Source organism: Saccopteryx bilineata, chromosome 4, assembly GCF_036850765.1.
Source record: "Saccopteryx bilineata isolate mSacBil1 chromosome 4, mSacBil1_pri_phased_curated, whole genome shotgun sequence".
Lineage (NCBI taxonomy): Eukaryota > Metazoa > Chordata > Mammalia > Chiroptera > Emballonuridae > Saccopteryx > Saccopteryx bilineata.
The window spans coordinates 289,134,737-289,162,171 of NC_089493.1; the positions used below are offsets into that span (position 1 = coordinate 289,134,737).

At 57.8% G+C, this 27,435-nt stretch overlaps 1 protein-coding gene across 1 annotated transcript; it reads right to left on the reverse strand.

Annotated features, from left to right (window-relative positions):
* Nucleotides 1-22,470: 22,470 nt before the first annotated feature.
* SOX8 (SRY-box transcription factor 8) lies at nt 22,471-26,958 on the reverse strand. The gene is made up of 3 exons (XM_066275375.1): nt 26,325-26,958; nt 24,948-25,177; nt 22,471-24,126 (listed from the first exon to the last, which is right to left on the reverse strand). Exons 1-3 carry the CDS (start codon nt 26,744-26,746, stop codon nt 23,387-23,389), a joined length of 1,392 nt encoding a protein of 463 aa, XP_066131472.1. The 5' UTR covers nt 26,747-26,958; the 3' UTR covers nt 22,471-23,386.
* Nucleotides 26,959-27,435: the final 477 nt, after the last annotated feature.

Consider the following 27,435-nt stretch of genomic DNA (forward strand, 5'->3'; position numbering starts at 1 on the left):
CAGGGCTCACCCACTCGGGCACGACCCTGTCTTTCCGTTACTAATGACAGCTGCAATGATCTTCTTTCTAAAATAGGTCACGGTCGGAGCTATGGGGGGTCAACATGTCAACATATGAATTTTAGGGGATGCAATTCAATCCAAAGCACTCCCTGCCAGAAATTTCACCATCAACACATCCTTTTTAAGACCAATGTGTGTGCTGGGGAGTGGGTCGAATACGACATCACTGTTGGCCTGGTGTGGTTTCCGGGCATGAGGGTGGGTCTTGAGGGCTTGGCTGAGGGAGAGGGCAGCAGTTCCTGGGGGTACCGAGGCCTGATGGACTCCTGGGAGCAAAGAGCACAGAGGATGGGGTTTCTCGGGTCCTACTGTATGGGACTGGGACCCTCATGACTCTACATAGCAAAGGGAATTAAAGGTGCAGATGAAATTGAATCTGCCAATCACTGACCTGAGATGGGACAGCCTGGGGTATTAGGGTGGGCCCAATGTCATCGCCGGCATCCTCAGAAGCAGAAGAGGGAGCCAGAGAGATGTGGAGTGAGGGCTGCCGGCCACTGCTTGAAGACGGAGAAGGGGCAATGAGCCAAGGAATGTGGTGCCTCTAGAAGCTGAAAGGCAGGACACGAATTCTCTCCTGGAGCTTCCAGAAGGAACCAGCCCTGTGGACACCTGGATTTTAGCCCCATGTGACCCATGTCAGATTCCTGACCCCAGAACTGTAAGAGAATAAAACATTGCTGTTTTAAGGCAATGAGTTTGTGGTGATTTGTCATAGCAGCAATGGGAAACTAATACACTCCACCCCCATGTGCCATGAGAAGGGGAGTCCCCAGGAACAAAGCCCAGAACCCCATGCTGCCCATGTGAATCCAGAAAACTGGCTATAGAAGTTTTTGATCAAGTGCTGATTGAATGCCGTGGAGGGCTCCACGGAGGGACACAGCATGGCCACACCCACAGCAGACATCGCACAAGCCTGATGTGGGGAAAGCCCACACCCTGAATGCACCACCTCCATGAAGAGCTGGCTTTGACGGGGTGACCGAAGCTCTGGCCTAGGGGCTGCCTTTGGAGCCCTGGGGCTCGTGGGGGGCCTGTGGGATCCTGACGGTGCTAGGCGAGCCCGCCTGTCCTACCCCAGGCCCTGGAGGCCTTTGTCCTCCACCGACCCCAGCCTAAGCGGCCAGCCTGCCCGGCTGCTCTGAGCAGACTCAGCCACAGAGAATGGGCCCAGCCCCAACACACACAGCCCCAGAGCTCTGGCTGGGAGCACCCTCCCAGAGGGAGCGGCTTCCAGTCATCCAGGCTGTCATCTTTGTCGCTGACACTGGTTGGGGTCACACCACCACCAAACACTGTCCTTAAACTTGGGTCGGTGCCAGTGCGTGCTGTGCTCCAGTGCCACCCCACTGCTCAGATGAGGAGACTAAAGCTCAGAGGGACCAGGGGCCACCAGCTAGAAGGCCAAGCCTAGACCCTCACCCTGAAGAGACAGCTCACCTACTCAGTTCTGCAGACAGGACTCAGGAAAGGCCAAGAGCAGCTTAGACACCCACTGGGCTCAGGCTGCCACCGGGGTAGGGGCGTCTGGGCCCCGATCCCAACCCCAGCCGCTGTGACTCCCATCAGAGCTGGACTGCTGTCTTGGGCTGGACTCTGCTCTGCCAGCCTCTGTGGCCCGCTCCTCCTGCTGCCCGTGTCCCCAGCACAGCCCGAGACTCTGCTGGGCCACCTGGAGCTCAGACTCACTCAGGGGGAGCTGCTTAGGTGGGTCAAACACCAAGTAGGCTGAGGCGAGGTGGGGCATTCAGGCAGAAAGACTCGGCACTCCAGGGGTGACCTGTACCTATGTCCCAAGCAGATGAATGGACAAAGAGGACGTACATGAACTGGGCATGCTGGCCTGCCACTGACCTCTGCGTATGAGCACCACACGCGTCTATATGCGTGCTCCCACATGTGCACACACATGTGTCTCTACCATGTTGCCGGAGTGTGTGCGTGTGCATCTATCTTATGGGGGTGCTCCCGAGGGCTTTGGGAGCCCCAGGAGCCTGTGGGCTGCAGCCACTGGCCCTCCCATGGACACGGCTAGTGCTGGGCCTGGGGCTGATATGGCGTTTCAGCCTTCGCCACCTCAGACACCCTTTGCCTGCTCTGCAACGGGGGAAAGGGCACACCGGGCAGGGCCACGCATGGGCAGAGGGCAGGAGGCAGGGCTCAGCACACCCGTCCCCAGCACTGGGTGGCATTGTCTCCAGCACTGGGTGGCATCGGCTGTGAAGCTGGACAGCCCTGAGGAGGGGAGCCTGAGCTCACACACCCTGGGACCCAGGGCGGCCCCCTGCCAGCTCTCTGCAGCTACGCGGCTGCCTTCCCAAATGTGTGGATTTCAGAGCAGCTGTTTGGCTATCGAATCGCCTTGGGAAACACAGACAGACGTTGCCTGGCAGTGCTGGGGTAATCCGCACCTTCCTGCAGACACGGATGGACACTGGGAGGCCCAGAGACCGATTTTCCACCCAATTTCACCAGCTCCTGTTTCTCCTAGCACGCTCCCACCGTGGCCTCGGGGCGCTGCAGTCCAGAGCTGCTCTGGGCCTCACCTTCCCCCAGACCTGGTCCTGCCTGCCTGCCTGTCGGGGACTCTTCGGTGTTAACAGCTGAGGAGGCACAGTGTGGCTTCCCCGCTGCCTGGAGATGGGCCCGCAGGAGGTCCTCCAGGTGGTTTCAGGGCCTCAGGTGAGAACCTTTCCTGCCAGCAGAACGGCAGGTTTCCCAAGGTATCCTGGAAAGAGCACCCCAAATCTGCCATGGGAGCTCTCCTTCCGAAAGAGACTTGAGGCTCAAAACGTGGATTTATTTTGAAGAAAAATAGATCGTTAGTGGCACAGGTAGCTGTGGGCCCATCGAGGCAAACAGTGCTCTAAACACCAACCCCTCTTGAGTGTTCAGCAAGAGAGATTAGGTTAATATTTGTCCCTTGGTTCCTACTATGAACCCAGCTCTGTGCTCCTGGCTGAATGGGCTTACATAGGGAAAAATGCATTGTGAGATATGGATGGGTTGTGATCTTACAGGGAGCATGGGCTGGGGAGGTAGGACTGGCCCCTGGCCTCTCTGACCCAAGATGGGGAGGGGGGTTGGCTGGCCAGACTGGGTTGGAGTCATGCTTGTGGCCTGACTGACACTTGGTCCAACCACAGCTTTGAGTGAATTTTCTCGGGCTTCCCCAGCCCACGGAATCCACATTTCCCACTCACTGCTCCCACCAGCTTCTCTCTCCACCAAAGAGCATGCTGGCAGGTAGGTGTCAGGACAGTCGATGCTTTTAGGACCTTCCTCACCCACATCAAGCAGGACCAGCTGAGAATGTGATATGGGGCTAGGCAGGGAACCCGTGCGAGAGGAGGGGTCAGAGGGATGTGGCCACCAGCCGAGATGGCCAAAGATGCTGGCAGCCACGGCAGCTCCAGGAAACTAATGAGAATCAGGGCCCAGAAACACAGGGCCAAAAACTAGGGTCTTAAAACAACAGAAACTTACTCTCTCATGATCTGGAGGCCAGAAGTTCTAAATCAGGGTATCAGCAGGGTTGAATTTTTTGCTGAGGCTCAAGGGAAGAAAATGCAACCTGCGTGGACCTGAGAACGCCTGCCTCACCTTTCTTTATTTCTCTTAAAAATCTATCTATCTATCTATCTATTAATTTATTTTAGAGAGAGAAGAAGGGAGGGAGGGAAAGAGAGAGAGAGAGAGAGGGAGAGAGATGTTCTTGCATGTACCCTGACAGGGGATCGAACCCACAACATTTGTGTGTTGGAATGACTCTCTAACCAACCGAGCTTTCTCTTCCTCTGGAGGGTGAACAGTCTCCTGCACATGGACAAGGCCACATGGTTGCACAGCTGGTCACCCCAACTGGAAGCAATCTCACTTCACGGTGTCATAGAAGCCACCCACGGCCAGCGTGCTCACCCCCACACATGTGTGGAGGGCATCCCCTCGCATGCGCCCTGCTGGCCTGGTGGTATTGCTATCAGCCCTCTGGTTTCAGTGTCACAGCCCAGGCATGTTTCCATGGCTGTCCCCACTTGTCGACAGGCAGTGGTTTTAACAGGGGCTCCTGCCATCTGGCCGTCCAGCATCTCCTGCTTACAGCGGGAAGTCCTCCCGGGTCCCTGCACGCCCGCCTCTGTCCAGCCTTTTCGATGGCCTCACATCTGAGACACTAAAGAGGCTGGTGGGAGAGGACATTTTGGACGGAGGCACAGGACAGGGATGTCAGCCTGTAGAGATGTAACTGAGGCCGGGCCTTGCTGGCCAACAGCTATGTCTGATGTAGCTGCTGGAATAGGCAGGCCAGCCGGGTGCCCGGGAGCGAGCCCCACAGCCAGTCCAGGCTCCAGCTGTGCTGTTCTTCTTCCTCCCACACACTGGGCTGGGCTTCCTGAAAAGCCAGGAAACTGGTCTGGTGGACGCTGTACCCGCTGGCCTGCCCCTTCCAGGGTGCCTGCAGGCTGAGTCCTCTTTGTTCTGGCCACGAGCACGTGACTGACCTGCGGGGTGTTCTAGAAGGACAGCAGTAAACAGCTACTGCAGGCCTCCTGCCTCCCGCTGCCAGTGTCCCGCTAACACTTCTGTCTTGTTTCTGCCAAGTCCTTTCTGAAGGCAGTCTCTGAACACCTACTGTGTGCGGGCTGTCCAGGCCAGGCCTCCACAGCCTGCAGACCAGCTGAGCTGGGCTGCAGCCATCGGCCCTCCCTCGGACACGGCTGGTGCTGGGCCTAGGGCTCTAGACCTCTTCTTCTATGCTCCCCGGCAGGCCCTCCTCCTCCCTCCAGCAGGACCACCCCACCCCCGGCCTTCCTGCCTCCCAGACACCTGGAGGCCGCCCCTTCCGTTGTCTATCCGGCGTCAGCTTCAGCTCCCTGGGCTTCCACCTCCAACCAGCTCATTCCCCTCAGCACCTGGGCCCCCTCCTGTCCACAAGCTCCTGCGCCACCCCCAGAGCGCCCCCAAGGCTCTGGACCTGTCTGCGTGCTCAGAGGTCAGCCTGGGTCTGGGAGCTCCCTCACCTCTGGGCTTCAAATGCTTGAGCTACAAATGGGCATCCCCCCAAATTCATGTCCACTGGAACCTCAAGATGGGACCTCATTTGGAAATTGTCTTTACAGAGGTAATTAAGTCAGAATGGGTTATCCTGAATTAGGATGAACCCTAATCTAATGACAAGTGCTTTTATAAGAAGGGAGTCACAGTGGCTGGGGTCGGGATCAGGGCCCAGATGCCCCTACCCTGGTGGCAGAGAGAAGGCACCCATGTGACCACGGAGCCAAAGACCTGAGAGATGGACCCTGATTTCAGGCTTCTGGACTCCAGAACTGTCAGAAAATGAATTGTTGCTGTTTTCAGCTGCCCTGTTTGTATGGAATGGTTGTAGCAGCCCAAGGACACTGACACAGGTACCTCATTACTGCGCCACCCCCTGTGGGGATTAAGAGTCCACTGTCTCGGCCCTGGCCGGTTGGCTCAGCGGTAGAGCGTCGGCCTGGCGTGCGGGGGACCGGGGTTCGATTCCCGGCCAGGGCACATAGGAGAAGCACCCATTTGCTTCTTCACCCCTCCCCCTCTCCTTCCTCTCTGTCTCTCTCTTCCCCTCCCACAGCCGAGGCTCCATTGGAGCGAGGATGGCCTGGGCGCTGGGGATGGCTCCTTGGCCTCTGCCCCAGGCGCTGGAGTGGCTCTGGTCGCGGCAGAGTGACGCCCTGGAGGGGCAGAGCATCGCCCCCTGGTGGGCAGAGCATCGCCCCTGGTGGGCGTGCCGGGTGGATCCCGGTCGGGCGCATGCGGGAGTCTGTCTGACTGTCTCTCCCCATTTCCAGCTTCGGAAAAATACAAAAAAAAAAAAAAAAAAAAAAAGAGTCCACTGTCTCACCTGACCAGGAGGTTGCACAGTGGATAGAGCATCAGACTGGGATGCTGAAGGACCCAGGTTCGAGACCCCGAGGTCGCCAGCTTGAGCACGGGCTCATCTGGTTTGGGAAAAGCTCACCAGCTTGGACCCAAGGTCGCTGGCTTGAGCAAGAGGTTACTCGGTCTGCTGAAGGCCCGCGGTCAAGGCACATATGAGAAAGCAATCAATGAACAACTAAGGTGTTGCAACAAAAAACTAATGATTGATGCTTCTCATCTCTCTCCGTTCCTGTCTGTCTGTCCCTATCTATCCCTCTCTCTGACTCTCTCTCTGTTTCTGTAAAAAAAAAAAAAAAAAAAGAGTCCACTGTCTCTTTGGTCTTACCCTGAAGGGCCATCTCTGGGCACCAGGGATGATCTCCTGCCCCACCCCCCCACCCCCGGACTGGCCTGGCAGGCCGGGAGCAGGGGAAGGATATTATCCAGGACACGCAGCTGTGCACGGGGTTACAAGGTCTGCAGAGACCAGGCTAGGGGTCTCTGCTGAGAGTCTGGAGGCCCGGCGGGAGAGGTACTGAAAACCTGCAGACTCTCGTGGGTCCCAGGAACCTCCTCCCCCAAGGGCCATGGTGAAGGAAGCAGTGAGGAGTTGTAGGTACTTGGGCCTAAGCTGGCCATATTCCCCTTCAGGACATAAAGCCTCAGGTAGAAGTGGGAATAGCTGGCTATCCCCCCAGCTTTGAACTTGAGTCAGGGGGTAGTCCCGGGACCAGCCTCTGGTTCCCTGGCCTGGCGGGACCGCCCGCAGCCTGAGGCATGTCCATCCTGCAGGGTGTCCAAGCCCTCCTTATTCTGGGCACCTCAGGAGCTATGTCAGGTGCCTGGTGTAAACTCAACCCATGTAGCCAGTCAGGGGCATGACCCCCACCCACTGAGCACTCCCTGCCAGGCACCCAGACCCTGCACGCCTTAGTGACTCACACCCAACATTAGGCTGCAGGTCCTCTAGTGCAGGTGGTCCCCAGTGGTGAGGTTTACCCAGTGCCAGGTTCCCTACAGAAAGCAAGCAAGCAGGCCAGGAGCCCGGGCCTGGGAATGCTCCTCCAGCCTCCCCCAGCAGCTGCCCTGACCCCCACATCAGCATCTTTGCAATCTGTTCCCCACTAGACAGAAGGCACCACATTCAAGTTCCCTTGGTAACCTTGGGGTTAACATGGTAGATTGGCCACAAGACCTCTCTTTTCAGGGTACCAGGACAACCTTTGCCCCCTGGCATTAAGGTGAGTCCCCACTCAGAAGAGGGAAATCAGATAGTACCAGTATCATGCTTCCCTTGGGGTCCACATCAGCCTCCCCTCTTGCTCTGCATCCTGCCCTGGGCCAGGGTGTCAAAGCCCAGCACCAAAGATTAAACAAAGGGCCCTGAGCAGCTCTGCAGAACCCATCATCTGGAATGCTGGGACAATCCTGGGTGACAGTTTTGTGTTAACAGGAGCAGGAGGGACCTACCTGTCTTGCGAGATGTCCACACCCTGTCCAGGATGTGGCCACCGTGGGAGCGCCAGACACTGGGAGTGGCTTGAGCTGGCCGATCATGCCACCTGGGATGTGAACGAAGACCAGCCAAGGTCCTCACCCTCGGGACCGGGGTGAGTTCACATCAGTGGTCCCAAGACCCCAGGCCAGGGGGAGAAGGCAGGTCAACCCAGCCCACAGACAACCACCTCGCCCACTACTTTCCAAAATTCAAATCAGCACAAAATCAAGAAAATAAAATTATCACTGACTCTTTCAAATTGCAATTCCCCTTCCTACACTCAGATTACTGGTTACTGGAAAGTAAGTTTTACAAATGGTTTTCTGTAAAGGACTTGCTTTTGGCGAGTTTATATAGCTACCTTTGTTACTATAAAATCTGGAAACCGCCTTCTGCGTGCTGGGCCCCTCCCCCTTGAACACTTAGGGGAGGTATTTCTGCATGAAATACGGCTCCCATCGGCAGGGCCCTGCTCAGAAGCAAAAATGAGCGCAGTAAATTCTGAGGAGGAATTTGTTTAACCTCTCACCCCAAGGCTGTAAGTGTGGCTCTGAGCATCCTGGCGCACTCTGATGTATTTTATAACACTTGGCAAGGCCTCTGTGGAGACTGGAGAAAATTCACCAATCGGAGAGGCTGCAGGGGTGGGCTCGCTCATGGGCCAACTCCTCTCTCACAGAAAAAGCTCCGAAGTCAACCCCATCTCTGCAGCAAACCATTCATTCATTCATCCATTCATTCATTCACAGCCAAACTCCCTCTCTAGCCAGGTTTGCTACTGGACAGGACCCTAGAAGATACTGACCCCAGCCTCATCGCTCAGCGCCTGTCTGCCCTAACGTGATCGGGCAGACAGATGCTCACGGGTTGGGAGCTTAGTAACATGCCCAGCGCTATTGCCCCCAGAAGTTTGGAGAAACAGCTGAAGAACAAGAAGGAATCAGAGAAGTTTTGCATCCTACCAGGCACGGGCCGCCTTCACAGAGAGGGAGCTCCCAGCTCTGGAGGTGAACAAACAGAAGCTGAGGAACTGCTGGGTTTAAGATGCCTCAGGGAGCAGGCTGGCAGGGTGAACCCGGGGCTTCTGCAGGAAACTTCATCTTCCTCCTCGGAGACTCAGAGACAGAATGCTCCCGCGGACCTGCGTCTGCACCTGCTGGTCACAGCCAGCTTCCTCCTGCCAATGACAAGAAATTGAAAGGAGGTGGTAGCCAGGCCCAAGAAGGTGGGAACTTGAACCCACATTTGTCCACGTTGGAGATATGGCCCTTCAGCAAGGGTTTTACTAAGACTCTGAGTTTTTAGCTCCAACAAAGAAATTTGGCCTTCATGACCATCTCCTGGGGTGGGCGGTGGTCCCTCCACAGCCGTCAGCCACCGAGGGCTGCTGCAGGAGCAGAATCTGGGACCAGCAGGGTGCTCAGGGAACGGGCCAATCCCAGGACCAAGGAGATGGGGACAGTCTTGAACATTCCTGGACATCCACTGGAAATAGACGTTTCATAAATTAAGCCTTAATTTAAATAAGATCCCCTATGTGGTTTTGTCAAAGCAAAGGAATAGACCTATTATGTGGGTTGGGGGGGAGGGTGTACTTATGAGGATGTCAACTTCCTCCTCAGTCCATAGCCCCCCGTCTCTGCCCAAGCCTGAGGGTCTCATTCACCCCGAGCCCGAGCCCGGGGCCTCCGGCAGCAGCCCCACAGCCGCCCGCGTGCTCCCTCCACCATGGAGGCCAGCCGGCGCCACCTTTCTCTGCATCAATATTGACCCAGCCCACAGGGGGCCCACAGTGTTGCTCACACGCGCCTGCCTCACTCCCAGGACTCCCGAAGTGTTTGTGGAGGGTTGGGAACCACCCTGGGCTCCATGCAGGGCGTCCACATTTACACCGGGAAAAATAACAGGTTTTTTTTTTCCCCCTCCATGAAACGTTCATTAATGGTTTCTGGAGAGGAAAGAAGCTTTGGGATTGAAACCTCCCAGGAGTGTGAAGCTCACCGTTGTGCTGGCCACAGCCTGGGCAGGCAGGGAGCCAGAGAGGCAGAGCGCTCCTGCAGCTCCTCGCCCTGCCGGTGGTTGCTGGCCTTTCCATGCCAAGGTTTGGTTTCCGCGCAGGCCGGCTGGGAGACCGGCCGCCATGCGTGTCCACGCTGTGCTTTCTGCAAAGAGGGGTCTGCACGAGTAGCGAGGAATCCCCTGGGCCTGTCCCCAGGGACGGGCTGCTGGCTAGACGTCAAGGGGCACAGAGGCTCCTGGAGACCCCCTCCCATTGTGTAGCCGCGGGCTGCCTGACATCACACTGCATCGGACCTGCAAATATTTTAGTGGCTCCTGTCTGCTCGGGCTGCCACAGAGCAGGCAACTGAAAGAACAGAAATGTATGTTCTTCTAGTGTCAGCAGGGCTGGTTCCTCCTGAGGCCTTGGCTGAGAGCTGGTTGTCCCCTCCCTGCGTCCTCACATGGCCTTCCCTGTGCATGTCTGTGTCCTAATCTCCTAAAGACACCAGTCATGTTGGGTTAGGGCTCACCCTAGCAACTTCGTTTTACCCTAATCACTCCTTTAAATCCCCCCTCTCCAAATGTAGTCACATTCTGAGGGACTGGGGGTTAGGACTTCAGTATGGGAAGTTTGAGGGACATGCTAAACCCATAGGAGCTTCCGTACCTGGCAACACTCCAGGTGACAGTGAAAATGCGACCCACCACCTAGGTCCTCAGAGCTTGACCGTCTGCAAACACCTCCGGATTCATTATCCTCCTTGACTCCGTGGGAGGGCCCAAATTGTCTGGCCTATTTCCCGGGCCCAAGAGCAGCATGTGGAAATGGGGACCACTGGGAGACACAGAGGAGACACACCTACTGTCCGCCTGTCCTGGATCTAGGCCCATGGGAGCCCCGGGGGCATGCAGGCCCGGAAGGTAGTGGGGGGAGGCTGGGAGGTGATTTTTAGCTCACTCCCCCAACCCCAGGGTTTCTGGTGCAGCACCTGGGTCAGCTCCGTCACCCCTTCCAGCCTCAGTTTCCCTCTGTAAAACAGATGCGACCAGAGTCCCCACCTGTAGACCACATGTGTGAGTTTCCTCCCTGTGGCAGCTGTTGTTACTACCAGCAATGTCGAGGTCGGAAAATTACGTCCAGGGAGCAGAGGTGGGCAAAGGGTGTATAGCCCTTTGCCAGCAGCAGCACCCAGACAAGCCTGAGTGACCAATGCCCTAGAAACTTCTCCTTCCCCAACCCCTTCAAGGGTCACCTCTGCTGCTGTGTTAGTGGTCCCTGTGCCTACCCACTGCCACCCTCTCCCTAACCCGACACTCTTTGGGGCAAGTTGGGGCCAGGCTTTGGAGGAGCCTGCCTGAGATGCCATGGTCTCTGGGGGCACCAGGGGCCGCAGCCCAGGGCTGGCGCCATGCTGGGGGACAAAATCCACCAGCCTTTGGATAAATGACTGGGCCACCCGGCACTGCCTGTTAATGAGGCTTGACAGCCGACAAATAACGAAAAGGGATATTAAGCCAGTGGACCTTCCCCAGAGGGGTATTTGCCTTGTACAGCGTCCAGGTGCTACTGTCTGGGAGGAGAGTGTAGGGCATGTGGGACCCTGGGCAACCAGTGGCTACTCTAACCCCTTCCGAGACCACGTCTGGGCTCCCAGCCCAGCTGGACAGTATGAGGGGCCCCTCCCAGACTCCAGCCATGGACAGAACTTTCCATAAAGCCTGGAAAATCCTTTTGGGGCCGGCCTGCCCTTTCCTCTGAGAGTGGTGTGTGAGAGGGAGGGGAGGGCGCCGAACCCCTCATGGGACCACGTGGACAAGTAAGGGCTGAGTGTACCCTGATGGTCACCGGGTCTGCACACAGCACGTGGGGCCTGGATGTGGAGGAGAAGTAGGGGGACTATGGGTCCCGCATCTGTTCCTTGTTCTGAGCTGGAGTCCTCGGCTCTGGTTCACGAGGCCGTGTCCACACTGCCAGGAGGCCCTGTGCCCTCCAGCTACCTCTGCAGCACCCTTCTTCACGCTGGTTTCTACCGGGAAGGGCAAAGCCTGCCCTGGCCCCTCACCCCACACCGCCAGCCGGGCTCCGGACCCTAGAGCCCATCCTGCCAGCCCAGCCCTGACAAGGACATGCATTCCTCCAACCTCAAATCTGACCTGGTGGCCGAGCCTGTGCCCGCTGCCCACTGCCCACCTTGGATGGACACCCACCATCAGGCTCTTCAATCTGCCTCCTGCTCTCCCGGCCCGTGGGACAGCACTTTGGTCTTCCAGCTTTTTTAAAAAAGGTCAGATTTTAAGACCACATGTAAATGGTCTGGATGAGTCATTTTCAACCTGAGTCATCCTGGCTGCTACGAATCTTTCTATTTTAATTTCTTTTCTTTATTGAGGTGAGATTCACATGGCATAAAATTAACCGTTTCAAAGTGTACGATTCTGTGACATTTAGGCCATTCACAGTGGGTGTGACCAACACTTCTATCCAGTTCTGGGATGTTTTCCTCACCCCAAAAGAAAACCCTGTATCCATCACCCGTCACTCCTCCCATCCTCCCCTCCCCTGGCAACCTCCAGTCTGCTTTCTGTCTCTGGATTTGCCCGTTCTAGACATTTTCTATAAGTGGAATCACACATCCCGTGGCCTTCCGTGGCTGACTTCTCTCACTGAGCATGACGTTTTTCAAGGTTCATCCGCATCCTAGCATGTGTCAGTGCTTTGTTCCTTTCATGGCTGACTAATAGCCCACTGTGTGGATGGACTACAGTGTCTACCCTTCAGCCTGACCCTTGTCACCCTGCTCTCCCAGGACCACAAGAGTGAGTACTTCCAAACCTCCACGCTTGGTTCCAGCCCACACATCTGGCCAGCGCACACTTCGGTATCAATCCGCAGTGGTTTATCCTGGAGGCATCGCTGGGAAGCCAGGGGACAGGACTACCCAAGGATAGCACAGATCCAAGGAGAGTTGGGACATCATTAATTTTAAACAGCCCAGGTGCGGCATGTCCGAGGCCCTGGAGGCCTGAACCAGCTGCCCCTTCTGCTCAGAGACATTGGTCCCTTATTCATGGAGGTCACTCAGTGTCTACTGTCCCCTTTAAGGGCAGCTCCCATCAGTCCAAAAGCCAGCTCTGAGCCCTGTGTAAGGTTTTCAACGGCAAGTCCGCAGACTGGTGCCTGTATCCGGGTGCTGGGACAGGCAGTTGAAAAACACTGCTGTAACCTGATCTGCCGGAGCCTCCTTGGAGGTGAGGAGCGGCCTCCCAGACAGGCCGAGAGATGTGCCCGCCGCTGCACAGGGACCAGCAGCGCAGGGAGGCTGTGTCCCCTGGTCCGGTCCGGTGCCCGAGCCCACCTCTGCTCTCCCTCCCGCTCTCCCCGACCCAGCTTCCAACTGATTTTCCTGCTGGCATTTGGGGGGGAAAGCAAATCCCCTGGGGGCAAATGGCATCTGTCCAAAAGAGCTTTCTGAGTCTGCTTTAAAACACTTTGGGGAGCTCCAGGAGAGAAAATATGGTTTTGATTTTCTGGAGCAGGCTTAGGCCCCCAGCTCGGCCCACATGGCCTGAGAGCCAGTCTCACGGATTCTCACCCAGACACAGAGTCAGAGAGCGCGTGGTTGAGGAGCCAGACGGGTGGAGATGCTGACAAGCGCCTAGGGCTCTTGTCTGAGGGCGCTGCTCCCTCCGGCCCCAGCCTCCCCCGGGCTCGGACAGAACCGGCCAGCTGAGCTCCAACAGGCTACTTCTCAAGGTCACTGAGAAATGGGCAGGGAAAAGAGTTGATCCCATGGGGCTTCAAGAAGGATCTCAGCCCCTCTGGCAGTTCCAGTCGCCCTTTCTCAATCCCCGTGGCTGGTTGGCCGGGGTGTGTCGGGGGCCTCCGCCCTCCGGGGATTGCCTGGCAAGGTAGCGCGCTCCGCTGAGCAGGAAGGAGTCTGGGGTAGCTGTGCACGTGGACAGTGATGAGGCCCTCCTGAGAGCACAGCCCATTTCCTGTATCATCTGAGATCAGAAGTGTCGGTCATGCCTACCGCTGTTGGGGTTCCCCAGCTGACATGTGGCGGAGAGGGGCCGTCCTCCCAGAGTCCTTGGCAAGCACTCCCTGGGGGGGCTCCTGCCGACTCTCTAGGAATACTTAGGGAGCACATAGGGGAAACCTGCTAGCCGCCTGTATCTGGGGTCACAAGAGAAAGGGGCTCCTGCACCTGGGGGTGCCTGAAGCTCAGCACACCTCTCTGCCCCTCCCCCATCGTCCAGAGAACAGCCGGTCTCTAACACCTTGTAACCCAGGAGGTTCCAGTTCCCTGTGGGCAGAAGGGGGGCAACCCAACCCAGCAGGGAGTCTGAGAGATAGCACAGGGGACCCTGGCAAAGCCCCTTGCTCAGCCCATTGGGCTGGGCCAGCATCCAACTGAGTGCCTTCTGCCCAGATGCTGTCCCAAAGTCCCCATGTCCCCATTTACCATTCTGTCTCCTGAAGCCAATCAGCCAGTCACAAGCACTGACGGCCAGATCTGGTGCCTGGCACAAGGTGCTCAGGTGAACACTGACCAGAGTGGGTCTGCCACGCCCCATGGTGTGTGGAATGGGACGACTAGGGCCCATTGTGGTGATGGTCAATGGTGACCTGGGCTTTGGGGGAGATAATCAGATGGGCTCATTGTTCAGGGCAGTCCAAGAGGCCTTCTTGGAAGAGACAGCATATGAGCTGAGGTTGAGGAGACACGTTTGGCACGAGGACACCTTGGGGCAGGAGGCAGTGGACACCACTCTCCCCCTTCTCCCAGGAAGAGAGATAGATGCCCCTTTACAGCAGCCACTCCCAGGAAGGTCTGCTGGGGCCCACTGCCCATCCTCCCCGCACCGCGGATAAACTGATGACCCAGCCCAGCCCCATCTGGCCTCATGAGAGGTGGCCAGCGCCCGTCCCGGCTTGCTCTGACTCGAGCCAGCTGGTGGCCCTCTTTCCTTTTGTCTCCCCTTTCAGTCTTGGGTGCAGAGAGCCGAGCACTGCCCTGACCACCCTGGGGCCCCACACCCCCAGGCGGGGATGACCTCATTCGTATTCTCCCTGCCTACTCCTCTACCTGCTCCCAACAGCATCGGCCCACAGGGCACAGCGCCCACCAGGGTGTCTCCTTGGAGAACCAGCCATTTGCGTACGCAGTGCCCTGCTGCTCACAGGCACAGGCCCGGCTCAGTGCCCACCAGGAGCCCGTACTCACATCTGATAGGGCATTGTTTCCCACTGCTGCAAGGAACCCCAGGCCCCCACAGGGTGACCCTGACCCTCCCTCCCAGAACCCCAGAGCTCCAAGCTTCCTGCGTGTGCCTCTGAGGGGCAAGGTCTCTGGGTAAGAACTGGAGTGCTCGAGGGGCCGTTGGCCACACATCTTCTCCACTTCACGACCTCTTTCTTCCCTGGGAGTCTCCCCAGCCTCAGAGCACAGCCCCAGCGTGCACCACCCCGGCTTCTCCGTGCCATGGCTGCATGTGGTGTTTCCTATTTTAATCCTATTGCTCAGGTGCCTCGAGGTCGAGGCTTCTTCTCGTTTAAACTGAGCACCTGGCTGCCCCCTGGAAAAGCTGCCATCTCCTTCCGGGTTGGCTCCCTAGCCCCTCTGAAGGCCCCGGGCAGACAGCCTCCAGGTACCCATTTCCCAGCAGGGGGTGGAGATGAAAGCAGGAACCATGGAAGCTACCTCTAGCTGGGAGCCCTTCATCCCCTGACACTGTGCCGGAGGAGCTGAGGCTGGGGGGCGGCACCGTGCGTTTTGCAGACTTGAGCTTGAGGAACTCAGAATAAAGGAGGACTCTTGTCGAGGAGCCTCCTTGGGAACTCTCCAGGGGCTGCTTGCAACGAGCCGAGCCGCTGAGACTGTTTTGCAAAAGGCAGAGAGCAGACACACCCACACTCCGGATCTGCTGCTCCCCGCCGCCCCCGGACCCAGTGGAATTAGTCTGCAAATGGGAGGAACAGGTGACAGGCACCATCAAGAAGAGAATCAGCCACCCCTCTCACCCTGGGGCGTGCAGAATGGGAGGCAGGAGCCAGGATCCTACGACCCCATTGCAAATTGAGATGTGATCCCGCTCCTTTCCGGAGGTACCAAGCTGATTGCATCCTTGCTTTGCAAGAAAATGACTTTTCTGCCAGATGGGAGCAGGACGCACCCTCCCAGCAGCTCCCGCTTGTCTTCCTCCTGCGACGGCATTGCATTCGGCAGCATCTGCTCACTCCTGACACTGCTTGCATTCCTGAAACGATGAGAACCCCACTCGTCCTGGCTGGCTGGGCCTGGGACATCCATTTGCCCACAGTGGGGCTGGGGCTGGTGCTCATGGAAGGAAGTGCTCCAGCCACAGCTTCCTGCTCAGGTGGCCTGGTGTCCCTGCAACTCCTACCAGGCTGGCTGTCATGGTGGCAGGGCCCAGGCAAGGCTTGGCATCCAAATCTGGAGTTCAGCACCTGCCCACATGCCTCTCTGTCCCAGACACCATTCCTGGGGAGAAAGGCACATTCTTCCCATTTCACAGACGGACCCCTGAGATCAGAAACTAACTGGTCATGTTCATGCACCCTGGGGGGCACAGGTTCCCAGAAAGCAGGCATCATGCCACAAGGTGATCTTTTTCCCTGTCTTGACACCCTTCTTCCTGTTTGGGAAAAGGTAGGAGCCTTTCTAAAGCCAGTGACAACCAAGCCTTTTATCCACCTTTATCCCTCTCTCCTCCTTTAGTCAACAATTTCCTCAGAGGGCTGAGTGACTCGAAGAAGTGAGGGAGGAGAGAGGGGAAGCTCCCCTCTTCGGGCATAATACCCAGTGTGTCCAGGCCGGCCTTAGTCGCACACGTGTTCGAGAGGAGACACATACACGCGCGCGCACACACACAGCTGTCAGGGGGCGGGTGGCAGAAGCACCGATAGAGCTTCCCCATGGTGTCTGGATGCCCTGCCGGCTGACAGGACACTTGTTACCTGGAAATAGGGGTGGTCTCTTTTCCATGCTGCCCTGATTTGGGGTGGAGCTTCCTCTTCCCTGGGGGACACCCAGTACTTGCCCTCTGCTTGCCTGGGGGTGGGGGGGTCCTCCTCATAGTGTAGCCCAGTCCCCAGGAGGGTCTCAGGGGTCCAGGAGCAATGCTTGGGACACAGCCTTGCCACCCAGCCTGGGTTCAAGTCCTAGGACAGGCTCTACAAGATGTCCCAGTGGTAGAGTCATCTGTTCTTCAACATCCAGCCCGGAAAGGGTTTGACTAACTGGTTGATGCACCCAGGGCAGGGGAGACCCCTCTCCCAACCTGCTTTGGGTTTCACACGCACACACACATCCCTGAGACCCACAGGAAAGAAGGGACGGGTCTCAAAGCTGCAGGAAACCAGGGAGCCGGGGACTCCAAGCAATTTTCAAATTCTGCCCCCAAGGGGGCTGCAAGGTCATAGGGATGGGACAGGCTGAGCCTCCCACTGTTCAGAAGCCGTGGGTAGTGGGCCCACGATGGACTCCCAATTATTAGGCTCTCTGATCCTGCTCTCCCCAGAGGAGTTCAATTCCTCTGAGTGGGAGAACCGGATCTGTGGGTGGCACTTTTTTCCTGGTGAAGTCTAAATAACCATGACAGCAGAAGCTCAGGAGGTGGGGCCTGGCTCCGAGAAGTTCTTTCTAAGTCTTCAGAGCTCCTCTCCGCTTCCCTCCCCTCCTGTCTCCTCCTCTCTCCGCCCCTGCTGTCCCCTTTTCTCTCTCTTTTTTCTCCTCCCCTCACCTTCTTTCCTCCCTGCTCCATCTCTTTCCTCGTCTCTCTCCACCCCCTCTCCTCCTCCCTGCCCACACCCCCGCCCCGTGTCTTCTGCTTCTCACATGGTGGGGAGCACTCCCTCTGACGGCCTCTGTCCCCTGAGCTGGGAACCGGAGCCCAGGGGTCAGAACCCTTGCCCAAAGTCTTCTCTGCATCTAAATATTTACTGCTCTGTCTGCACACAAAAATTAAAACCCCGAGTTTGTCAGGCGATTCCTACTGCCCACTTTGCCTTTAGAAAGTCAGGCTGGCGCTGGTCCGCTCCGGCTGGCCACAATGTCAGTGCCCACAATGCCCGCACAGAGGCCGCTGGTTGTGCATACAAAGCACCCAGCCAGCCATTATCATTCCGGAGCTGAAATCCACCCCAGCGTGCATCTCATCGGTCATTCAGCAGCCCTTAATGACTTGTCAGTTCCTTGCCCTGCCATTTTCTGTCTAATTAATTCTTTTATTGTGCACCGGATAAAGAAAGACAAAGGCCTCCCGGCAATAATGATTCATTAAAATGCAGCGCCTTCCCTGGAGCTCTTGGCCCGGTACCAGCCTGGCTGCTCTGCCTCGCCAGGCCTCGCGCCCCTTAACCCTTTGCGGGCTCCTGGCTTGGAGTGCCAGCCCGGCTCAGCCTCCGGGGTGAGTGAGCGGGGCTTCTGCAGCTGCTAGTGTTCAAGGAGGAGCCTGGCTGGCCTGAGCTGGGGAGAGAGCCTCCTGGGAAGGCCTGATGGAGCGTCTCCCACGGCACCTGCAGCTGGAGGAGCGCAGGTTCTGGCCCCAGCCCTCCGGGCGAGACAGGGATGAGGGAGAACGGGGAGGTGCAGAGAGGGCTTGGGCCCCGCACGCACAGGACCCCACAGGGACAGCCTAGCCTGGCCGGGGAAGGCAGGAGGCTACCTGAGCTCCTCCACCAGCCGTTCCAGGGCCGAGCTCAGGGGATGCCAAGCCAACAAATCCCTGGGTGGCTGGGAGAGACAAGGAGAGAGGAGTGAAAGGCCCAGGAGTCCAGGGATGAGTCTGCCAGCAGGATGGAAGGGGAAGGCGCCTGGCACGTGTGTCTGTGCCGATCTCAACTACGCCTGGTTAGTCTTCGGGGCACCTGCCATTCCATGGTAATGGGGGAAACTGAGGCACAGAGAGGTTAAATTGGCAAGTGGCAGAGCTTCCAGAAACTGGCTCAATCAACCTTCCTGTGGAGAAGTCTGAAGGCCATCTCTGTGCAGGAGGGGAGCCCAGAGGCAGAGACCGGAGAGGAGCCACTGAGGCCCCAACCTTTATTCAACTGCACATTCTCTGCCTGTTTCACTTTTACTTCATTTTCTTACCAGCAAACCACCCTGTTTGGCAAAGGAGCAAAGAGAAGCATCATATGATTGAAGGTGGAAATAACACCACCAGTAGTCACTCTCAGATATTGCTGCAAAGGGCTCCGTTGCAGCAGGTCGCGATCGTGAGTTCCCCCAACACTAGGGTGGGAGACATTCCCATCTCACAGGTGGGAAAACCAAGCTCCCAGAGGAAAGCCAGGTGCCCCCAAAACAGCTGGACAAACAAGACACAAAACCCTTCAGCGACAGGTCTTGGCCCCTCTCTGCTCAACAGTCCCCACGTGAAGGGGGGGCAAGTCCCAGGATGTCTCCCCCTCTTGCCCCTTCCCTCCCCAACTTTCCTCCTTTGAAGGCTTCTGCAGCCCCCAGTGAGCCCCAGGTCCCCCACAGCCCCATCCTGGGAGGACGTCATCTGCAGCCCTGCTCCCTCCAGGATACAGGAGACCCTAAAAGTGGGCAGGCGTCTGCCAGAGAGCAGCAGGAAGCAGGAAGCATTGGGACACAGAGCCTCTGAAACGCAGACAGGGGGATCATGTTCCTTCCTTCCCCAAGCCACTCAGAACGGAGGGGTTCCTGGAGTGACAGTGACCAGGTGGGTCCCTGAATCTCCCACGCATGTCCTGGCAGGGGCAGCAGGTGGTCAGGAGGCACAGCCCCTTCACCTGCATTGGCCAGATCAGCCATTGCCATGTCCTCAGGATGAGTCAGGGTTACAGAGGAGGCTTAAGGAGCAGGGTCTTGGGCGTGGGGCCTGTTTGGGGGCACCCTGTAATACTCTCTTCTTCCCTCGGAATAATTCTTTGATCTGAGTGCCTGAGATGGCAGAGCCGTCTCCCTGTCTTGGAGTCTATACTGTCTTCCACTGGGAGTGGGGGGTTGGGCAATGCTGGCTCACTCGCCCTGAGACTGGGTCTTGGTTTTCTGGTGGAATGAGGAAGCCATCCATATAGGTGGCAAGGGCTTATCTAATGTCTGGTGGCTGTCACAGCACCACTGGGAAACACATTTCCTCAGCCCCGATGGACAGCAGCCCCTGCAAACGTGGTCAGCCAGAGACAAGTTCCATGAGGATCCTGGGTCCTGGGCCATACGCCGGGGAGAAAAGATTGGAGTCCAGACACCAGGTCAGGACCCCAAGTCTGTGATGCCCATTCCGGGCGCCGTTCTCCTAAATGTGGTCTGTGATAGAAGTAGGCTGTGTGTGTCCTAAATGCGACCCCTGGGTCTGGCCTGGTGCGTAGGGGCCACAGGCCTCTCCTAGGCAGCTGCTTAGACACAGTCCCTCACCCAAGCTGACATACACACTGGCCATGAACCCACATCTGAACAGAAAATCCACTCCTGAAAGCTGATGCCATCCCAGGCAGAGTGACCCTGCCTGGGACCAGAAGGGGTTTTCTAGTGTCCCCGAACAGGGCTACACGACAAACGCCATTTCCCCTTTCTCTCTGAGAAGGGCATTCTCTTCAGCTGAGGTAAGAGGCAATACACTCCTTTCTGGAAGAGGAAATAAAGAATGAGGAACTTTCCCACTAGCCCATCCCCGGGATGGGCTGCTCTCAGTGAGAACAGGGCTCTGGACAAGCTTGGGCAAACACCCCCTTTGGACTTGGGACAAGGCATGGCTAAGGCTGGCCTTGTCCATAATGTCATCAGCCAGGAGCGCTGAGAAACCCTCAGCAGCCAGAGGAGCTGGGCCCCCTCACAGAGGTTCTGACCCCCAGGGCATTCACCTTGGCTACCTCCTCAGAGTGTCACTGTGGGGAGACAGGGACCCCACAACTCCCAGGGCCTGTGAGTGCCTGAGAATGTTTCTAGAGGGAACGCCAGCGGCTGGCCTTGCGGAGAGGGCGGGGCCTGGGACAGGCGGGGAAAAGCGCGGGGCATCTCCTCTTCATGCCCTCGGCCCAGGCAGGGGCACGGTCTCCCCAAGATAGTGGTAACTCTCCTTGCTCTCCTTGAATCTTCATGAGTTCGGAGGTAGGAAAACCATGAAGGCGCACCCAGGACCAGGAAGATTTCACACCAGGGTAGCTGGATGGGAAGGAGGGTCAGGTCCCCAGGAGTTAACACTCGGGAACCTCACCAAGCCCAAACAGAACCACAGAACGTCCAGCCCTCGGGAGCCTGGCGAGGTCTGAACCAACCCGGAGCAGCCAAGGGGGTAGCCCTGTCCACCCTATCAGCGAGCTGGGTGCCGGGGTTCCTCCGTTTGGGGTGTCAGTGGGAGACTCTGAGGGCCATATGGACCTGGACGGCCCTTGGCTGGACACAGGGTGGGCTGGGCCACTTCCACGCAGGCAGAGAGCTGTGGAAGTCAAGGGAGTCCATGAGCCTGGCTTTGCGTAGCCCCCTCCCGTACCCCACCTTGCCCTGGAGGCTTGGCACACCCTGGACCGCACCAACCCTCGTAAATCCGGAGAGCTCTTCCCAAACACCACTCTTGGCAGGCCCTGGACATGGCTCCCCAGCATGGGGCGAGGGACGTGCGCTGGACTGCAGCCACGCGGGAGGCTGGGCAGGCCAGGGGGAGGGGTGGGTGCCCCCCTACCTGGGCCACCACATTAAAACTGCAGAGGCAGCTGCCTCATGTATCTGGGTTCTCATGAGAAGCATAATCTTCCTCTTTACCCCCAGCCCCGAGAGGCCCCCCGAACCAGCCGCGTGTGCCGGGGAGGCCCAGCCAGGGGGTGAGGCTGCCCCTTGCTTGCTGTCACTCCCCACAACTGTTTCTCCCTAGAAACACTTTCCGCCAACCAGACAACCCTGCCCGGCTCCTGCAGGGCGGCTTTTATCCCGCTCCCAGCCTGGCCCTGTGCCAGCGCCCGAAAAATGCCGTCAGCCACCCAGAAACCCGCTCTGGGATTCGCCCGGGAGGAAACCACAGCCCCTGAATCGGGCCCATCTGGACCCATTTTGCCCACTGAAGAGGCCCCCCCAGGAAGGAAGATGCATCGCTGGCTTACTGGAGGGTTCTGAGATCCGTCATGTTCAAATTCAGACTGCAGTGCCCAAGAGGGAGGGTGGTCTGGCCCGCCTCCCGGGTTGGAGGGCAGCCTCCACCTTCAGCGGGGGTCTGGGTGGGTCCAGGGGCTCGGCCTGTCCACGTCCTTGGAGGCTGGAAGAGCCCTACCCCTGCCTTGGCCACGTCCTTCAAAGCGGGACCCCATGGCCTTGGATCCCCACATCCCCCGGGGCTTAGTGAAAGCAACAAACACCACGTAGCCCAGGTAGATAGAAAGCATTTTTTTTTTTTTTTTTAATTTTATCAAATCGATCTGTACAAAAGTTAGCATTGCTTGGTCAGAAAGTAGCGAAACACAGCAGCTAAGTGAGAGCAAAATTCCAAACTCAACACCAAAAAATAGACTGCATAAAAATGAGTTGGCTGTAGTTCCCCGCCCCCACCCCCAGAAAAAGATATGCAAAAAAAGACTTTTGTAGAAAAAGGTAGGAAAAAGTAGAAAAAGTAAAAAGAAGCAACTTCTCCAATGTATTTCAACTTACAAAGTTTAAAGGCACAAGTTTCCATGAAATTGGCAGTTACAGCTCAGCGTACAGCGGAAGCAGTACAGGTAAGTCAGGTATTATTCGTCTAAAACGAAGAATCTAAAAACGTTTAGTGAAGAAGGTTTTAGTTTCACAGCTTGGAGGTGGCGCCTGGTTCCTAAGAGCCGAGATTAATCTTTTTCTGAAGCCACCACATCCCAGGAAATTCCCATCTTTACCGCCTAGCACGGTTGTAGGTAGGGATGAAACTCAACTACATCCCTGCCTCCTAAACCTCAAGTTAATACCTGGTGCCGGGAGCACCCCAACCTGAAGAGAGACACTACAAGGCAAATTCCTTTTCCCTCCCAGTCCCAGCTGCCTCCCGTAAGCCTGGAGCTCAGTCCCTGGCCAGCACTTCCCAGCAGCCAGGCTCCAAAAGACCCAAACCGAGGGTCCCAACCCCACCTTCCGTCCTGGCCCAGGTCCTCAGCTCCCAGGCTTCCATTTGATTTTTAAATTCTACTCTCTGCACAAATTACTTCATTAATTAAAGATAAAATAATACAGGACATAAATACACTTTAACAGCTTTCAAAACAAATCAAACACGTTTAAGCTTCAAAAATAAAAATTAAAAAAAATAACAACATAAAGAGAGAAGCGCTAATCACAGCCAAACCTTGTTCAGAAGAACCCTAGCTACAAGGAACACCTGAGATCGAATAAGCTGGTCCCAAGAGATGCTCCTGCAGACAGACCCATCTCTGCCAAGGTGCTCCTGTGGATGCAAACCCTGCCAAACTGCTCCTCTGAACGCACGCCCACCAAGTCTGTGGATGTGGCCTCTCACCGCGGGAATGTCAGCCACTGGTCCCGGGAGTTCTGGGTGCTGAGGCTGGCCGGGACCTCAGAATGCAGGGGGTCTGGACTGGCAACCGTGCGCCTCTCCCCTCCTTTGTCCTTTGTCCTGTGGCTCTATCCACTGCTGCAATGCAAAACCCAGGTGCTGGTGTCAGCGCAGAAGAGGGACCCAACGGCCATCCTCCATTTCAAAGTTGCCAGTCACCGCAAAAAGAGAGAGGGGAGGAAAGAAGGCTTTGTCCATTGATGGAAGTTTGCAGATCTGGAAGCAAAGGGGTCCGGTAGGTTTCCCGCACACATCAGCAGGTACTTGAGGGAGCCGGGCACACATGGCTGCCTCCTCTCACCTTGCTGGCCAGTAGTACCTCTGGGGAGACCTCAGAGGCTCTGAGTTTGCCAATCAAGGTTCTCCTCCAGCCATGCCGGCCCCCTCCACTCGACTAGAGTGCCCTCAGGGTCTGGTCAGGGTGGTATACACGGGCTGGTCCCAGTTACTGGGGGGGCTGTGGGCAGGCGGCACAGACAGGCTGCTGAGCAGGGGCGAGGTATAGGGTCGGCGGGATGAGTGGAAGTAGGGATACTGGTAGAGGCTGGACGGGTAGCCGGTGTACGGGTTATAGTAGTTGGGGGCCTGCAGGTCGGTGTAGTCACACTGGGAGCTGGTGAAGGAGCTGGCAGCTGCAGCGGACGCAGCCGTGGTGACGCTGGCCTGGGCACTGTAGGAACTGTAGTCAGCTCGGCCTGGAGAGCTGTGTGACTGGTCACTGTAGTGGCCGGGACTCAGTTGCTCTGTCTTGATGTGTGGCCGAGGGGGACCCGCTTCGGTGGGTGATGCAGAGGCCGACGGGGCTCCCTTGTGGGCCCATACGGGAGATGCCCCAATGCCTGCTGATCCGGAGTGTGAGTAGGAGGCACCCCCATAGGATCCAGAGGTGGAAGGCTGGCCTGGCTCTGTAGGCAGGGCCGAGTGGCCGTTGAGGGGCAGGTACTGGTCAAACTCATGGACGTCGAAGGTGTCCATGTTGCCGATGACCTCGCTACTGAGCTCTGAGATGTCCACGTTGCTGAAGTCGATGTTCTGGCGCCCACTGTCCACCAGGCGGCGGCCTTCCAGCTTCAGCTCTTGCTTGCCCCCTGGGTGCAGGTCCGTCTTGGGGGTGGTGGGTGGGGTGGGTGGCCCATGGGTTTGCCCTAGGGTCAGAGCACATTTCAGGAATGAATGCCCCTTCTGTGGGGGGTGGGGGGTGGGGCTGGCAAAAGCCGGCAGGCTGGCGACATGCACACAGGAGGAAAACCAGCCCGCTAACTGCCGAAGGTAGGAATCAACAGCTTTTTGTTCCTGTACATTTCCCAGAAATTCCAGCCAAGCCAGACCCAGACCTCACTCCTTGGCCGAGAACATTTCATAAAGCACTGTTCTACAGGAAGACCCAGGGCCAAGGAGGCCCCACTATAAAAACCACAGCGGAGAAAGGAGAGATAACCATGTTTAGGTACATGGAGCTGCTCAAGGAGCACCCAGTGCCACGCACATGACAACCACACAAGCTACACAAGACTCATCTTTAGCCATGGCTTTAGCCATCTTGACTGAGACTGCTTGGGGATCAAGACTCCACCCTGGTCAGTCAGACTGAAGGTGGGCTGCTGACCCCCATGCCAGCAATAGGGGTGAGTCTCGGGTCAGAACCAGCAAAAATGTCCAGGGAAGCAGAGGTGCCTTCAAGCAGGACAGAAAGCCCGCATCACAGGGTGCCAACAGGCAGAGCTGTGAGACGGTCCAAGCTCAGAGGGACTAAGCAGGGTACCCCACCCCCATAGCGCATATCAGAAGTGGCTGCCGCTAGAGGCTTTGGGAGCTTTGGGGAATGGCATAGAAGGTTTGGTCCTCTTGTGGGTGCCTGCCCAGCGAGTGAGTCCTTGTTCCCTCCCCCACTGCTCATCTTTGCCATGGCCAGACCCCCACTTCTCCCGCTGGGGATTCTCAGACACTGGGGGCCCCAGGAGCCCACCTGTGTGGTCACTATGGTGGTGTGTGTCACCAAGGCCCGTGTCAGTCTTGTACACAGCACCGCTGGGGTGGTGACCCAGCTCGGCACCGGAGTCTGAGTCGCTCTGGCCTGTCTTCACGCTCTTCCTCCGGCGTGGCTGGTACTTATAGTCCGGGTGGTCCTTCTTGTGCTGCACCCGCAGCCGCTCTGCCTCCTCCACAAAGGGGCGCTTCTCACTCTCACTCAGCAAGCTGCAGAGCCAAAGGCACGGTTAGGATGGCCACAGCATCTGGGCCAGCACCGGTGTCCACGCTCACCCCAGGTGAGGTGCAAGAAAGGGACCGGGACAAGCCCAACTGGAGAACCCGAGTACACTCACACTTCAGTGGGTACCACGCAGTGCTCCCCGAGCCATGGCGCTGGGTTGGTGCGATCTGTATGCTCGTTAGAGTCAAAAAAGGAGCGATAACAAGACCCAGCTCTTTCATCTCCTTTCTCTGACTCCCCCAGACCAGCTTGAGAATACACTACGGACAAAGTGAGCTTTCTGGGAACCGAGCTGGGACTCCGCAGGCAACTGGGCTTCTCAAACCTCCAGAAACACTGGCAAAATTCAGTGGTTCTCACTGAGGATCATCAGGACACACACTGGCGCCTCAGACTCTCCCGGAAGCTCACTTCTAACTGCCTGAAGGACAGGGCACTGGGGCACAGAGACACAGGTCCACGGTGCCCCAAACAGACAGAAGCAGGAGCACAGAGGACGAACACGCAAGCTTCGAGCACCCGCTCATGGGTTGAGGGGGCAGGAAACAGTACATCGGTGCCCTGAACCCAGAGCTGTCCATTTTAAAACTAATAGAGGGTGTTTGTTGGGGTGGACTGTGCTGAGTGGCAACTTTATCACTGCTGCTGTCCAACTTTCTGCAAAAACCACCAGCTTCACCATGCCAATGTGTGCAGCTGTGCGGGGTAGGTGCCAGCAGAGCAGACCCTCCCTGGGCCCTTTCCAAGGAGGGGCACCTCCAGACAGCAGCATGGTCTTCTGCTCCCAGATGGAGTCAGCCTCTCCTGGAGGGAGGAATAAGCTTTCAGGCTCTAAGGTTCTTACAGCTGGGCCCCCAACTCTGCAGGCCAGCCACTACCTTAGCCAGGCTACTCCCGCTCCAGGCTCCAAGAATGTGGTAAGGGTGGCACACTCCTCCTGCTGCCCTCTGTGGGCCCACACCCGGAGGGCCCGCGCCTGGTCCCTGCTGGCCAAAGGGTGTTTTTCCACTAAGACTCGCCTTGGGAACAGCCTGGGAGCAGGGCCGAGACCGGGCTTGGCGCCGCCTCCCCGAGCCCCCGAGCACCCCAGGATTCACTCGCAGCCTCCGCCCCCGGACTGGGGACACTCACCGCCACAGCTTGCCCAGCGTCTTGCTGAGCTCGGCGTTGTGCAGGTGCGGGTACTGGTCGGCCAGTTTACGGCGTGCCGCCTGCGCCCACACCATGAAAGCATTCATGGGCCGCTTCACATGCGGCTTGGCCTTGAGCGCACCGCCGCCGCCACCGCGCACCGGCATGGGCACCAAGCTCCAGTCGTACCCCTTGAGCACCTGCGACACGGCGTCGCGAATGCAGGCTGGGAAGCGTTCGTCTGCCGCCTCGGCAGAGTCGCCCCGGCCACTGCTCCCCGCTCCCGCCGCGCGGCCCAGGCCCTCGGAACCCGAAGGCGACGGTGGCGCGTCCGAGTCCGAGTCCTCCACGTGCGACATGGAGCTGGCGGTGCCAGATGGGCTGCAGGGCGGCTGGGCGCGGGTCTCGCTCATGTCCAGCATCTGGGCTGAACGCTGAGAGGCGGTGCGCACTGGGGATGCGCACCAGGTCGGATGCCCGGCTGCGCTGAGGACGCTCTGGGACCCGAGGTCACCGCGCGGTAGCCAGACCTGCGTGCGCTCCGCAGCCGCCCAGCCTCTCCAGCCGTCGCCTCTGCCGCCGAAGCTCGGTCCCCGCGGAGGGACCCGCAACAAGTTTCTTTAAGCTGCGACCGAGAGGCTCCGCCCTTCTCCCGGTTCTCTATTGGCAGACGGCGCGTCCCGGGGCACCAGGGGCGGGGTTTGGCCGCCCCCGCCCCTCCCCCCCACCTTAAAGAAAGCGCAGTGATTCCGGCTGCGCTCCCGCGCGCCCCGCCCGGCGATGCACCACGTGGAGTCCCGTACGCCTGCCAGCCGAGGACCGGAGCCCGGGCGCTGCACCCGTCCACCGGATTGGCCCCCAACGCCGCAGACACCCCTTCCTGGAGGGGCGAGAAGGATAAAAATAGTCAGAGATAGGGAACGATGCGGCGTTCAGGGGTGCCCTGCACATCTCGGTAGCTCTCCCCTGCTCCATCCACTTCGCGGCTTCTGTGCACCCCACCCCCGGTCTAGTAGCCCAGCCTTGGGTAGCCGGCTCCGCAAGGAGGTGGGATCTCAAGAGCCTCCCACAACAGCCCTCTTGGGCCCTGATGTCTCGCCCGCAGCCCAGA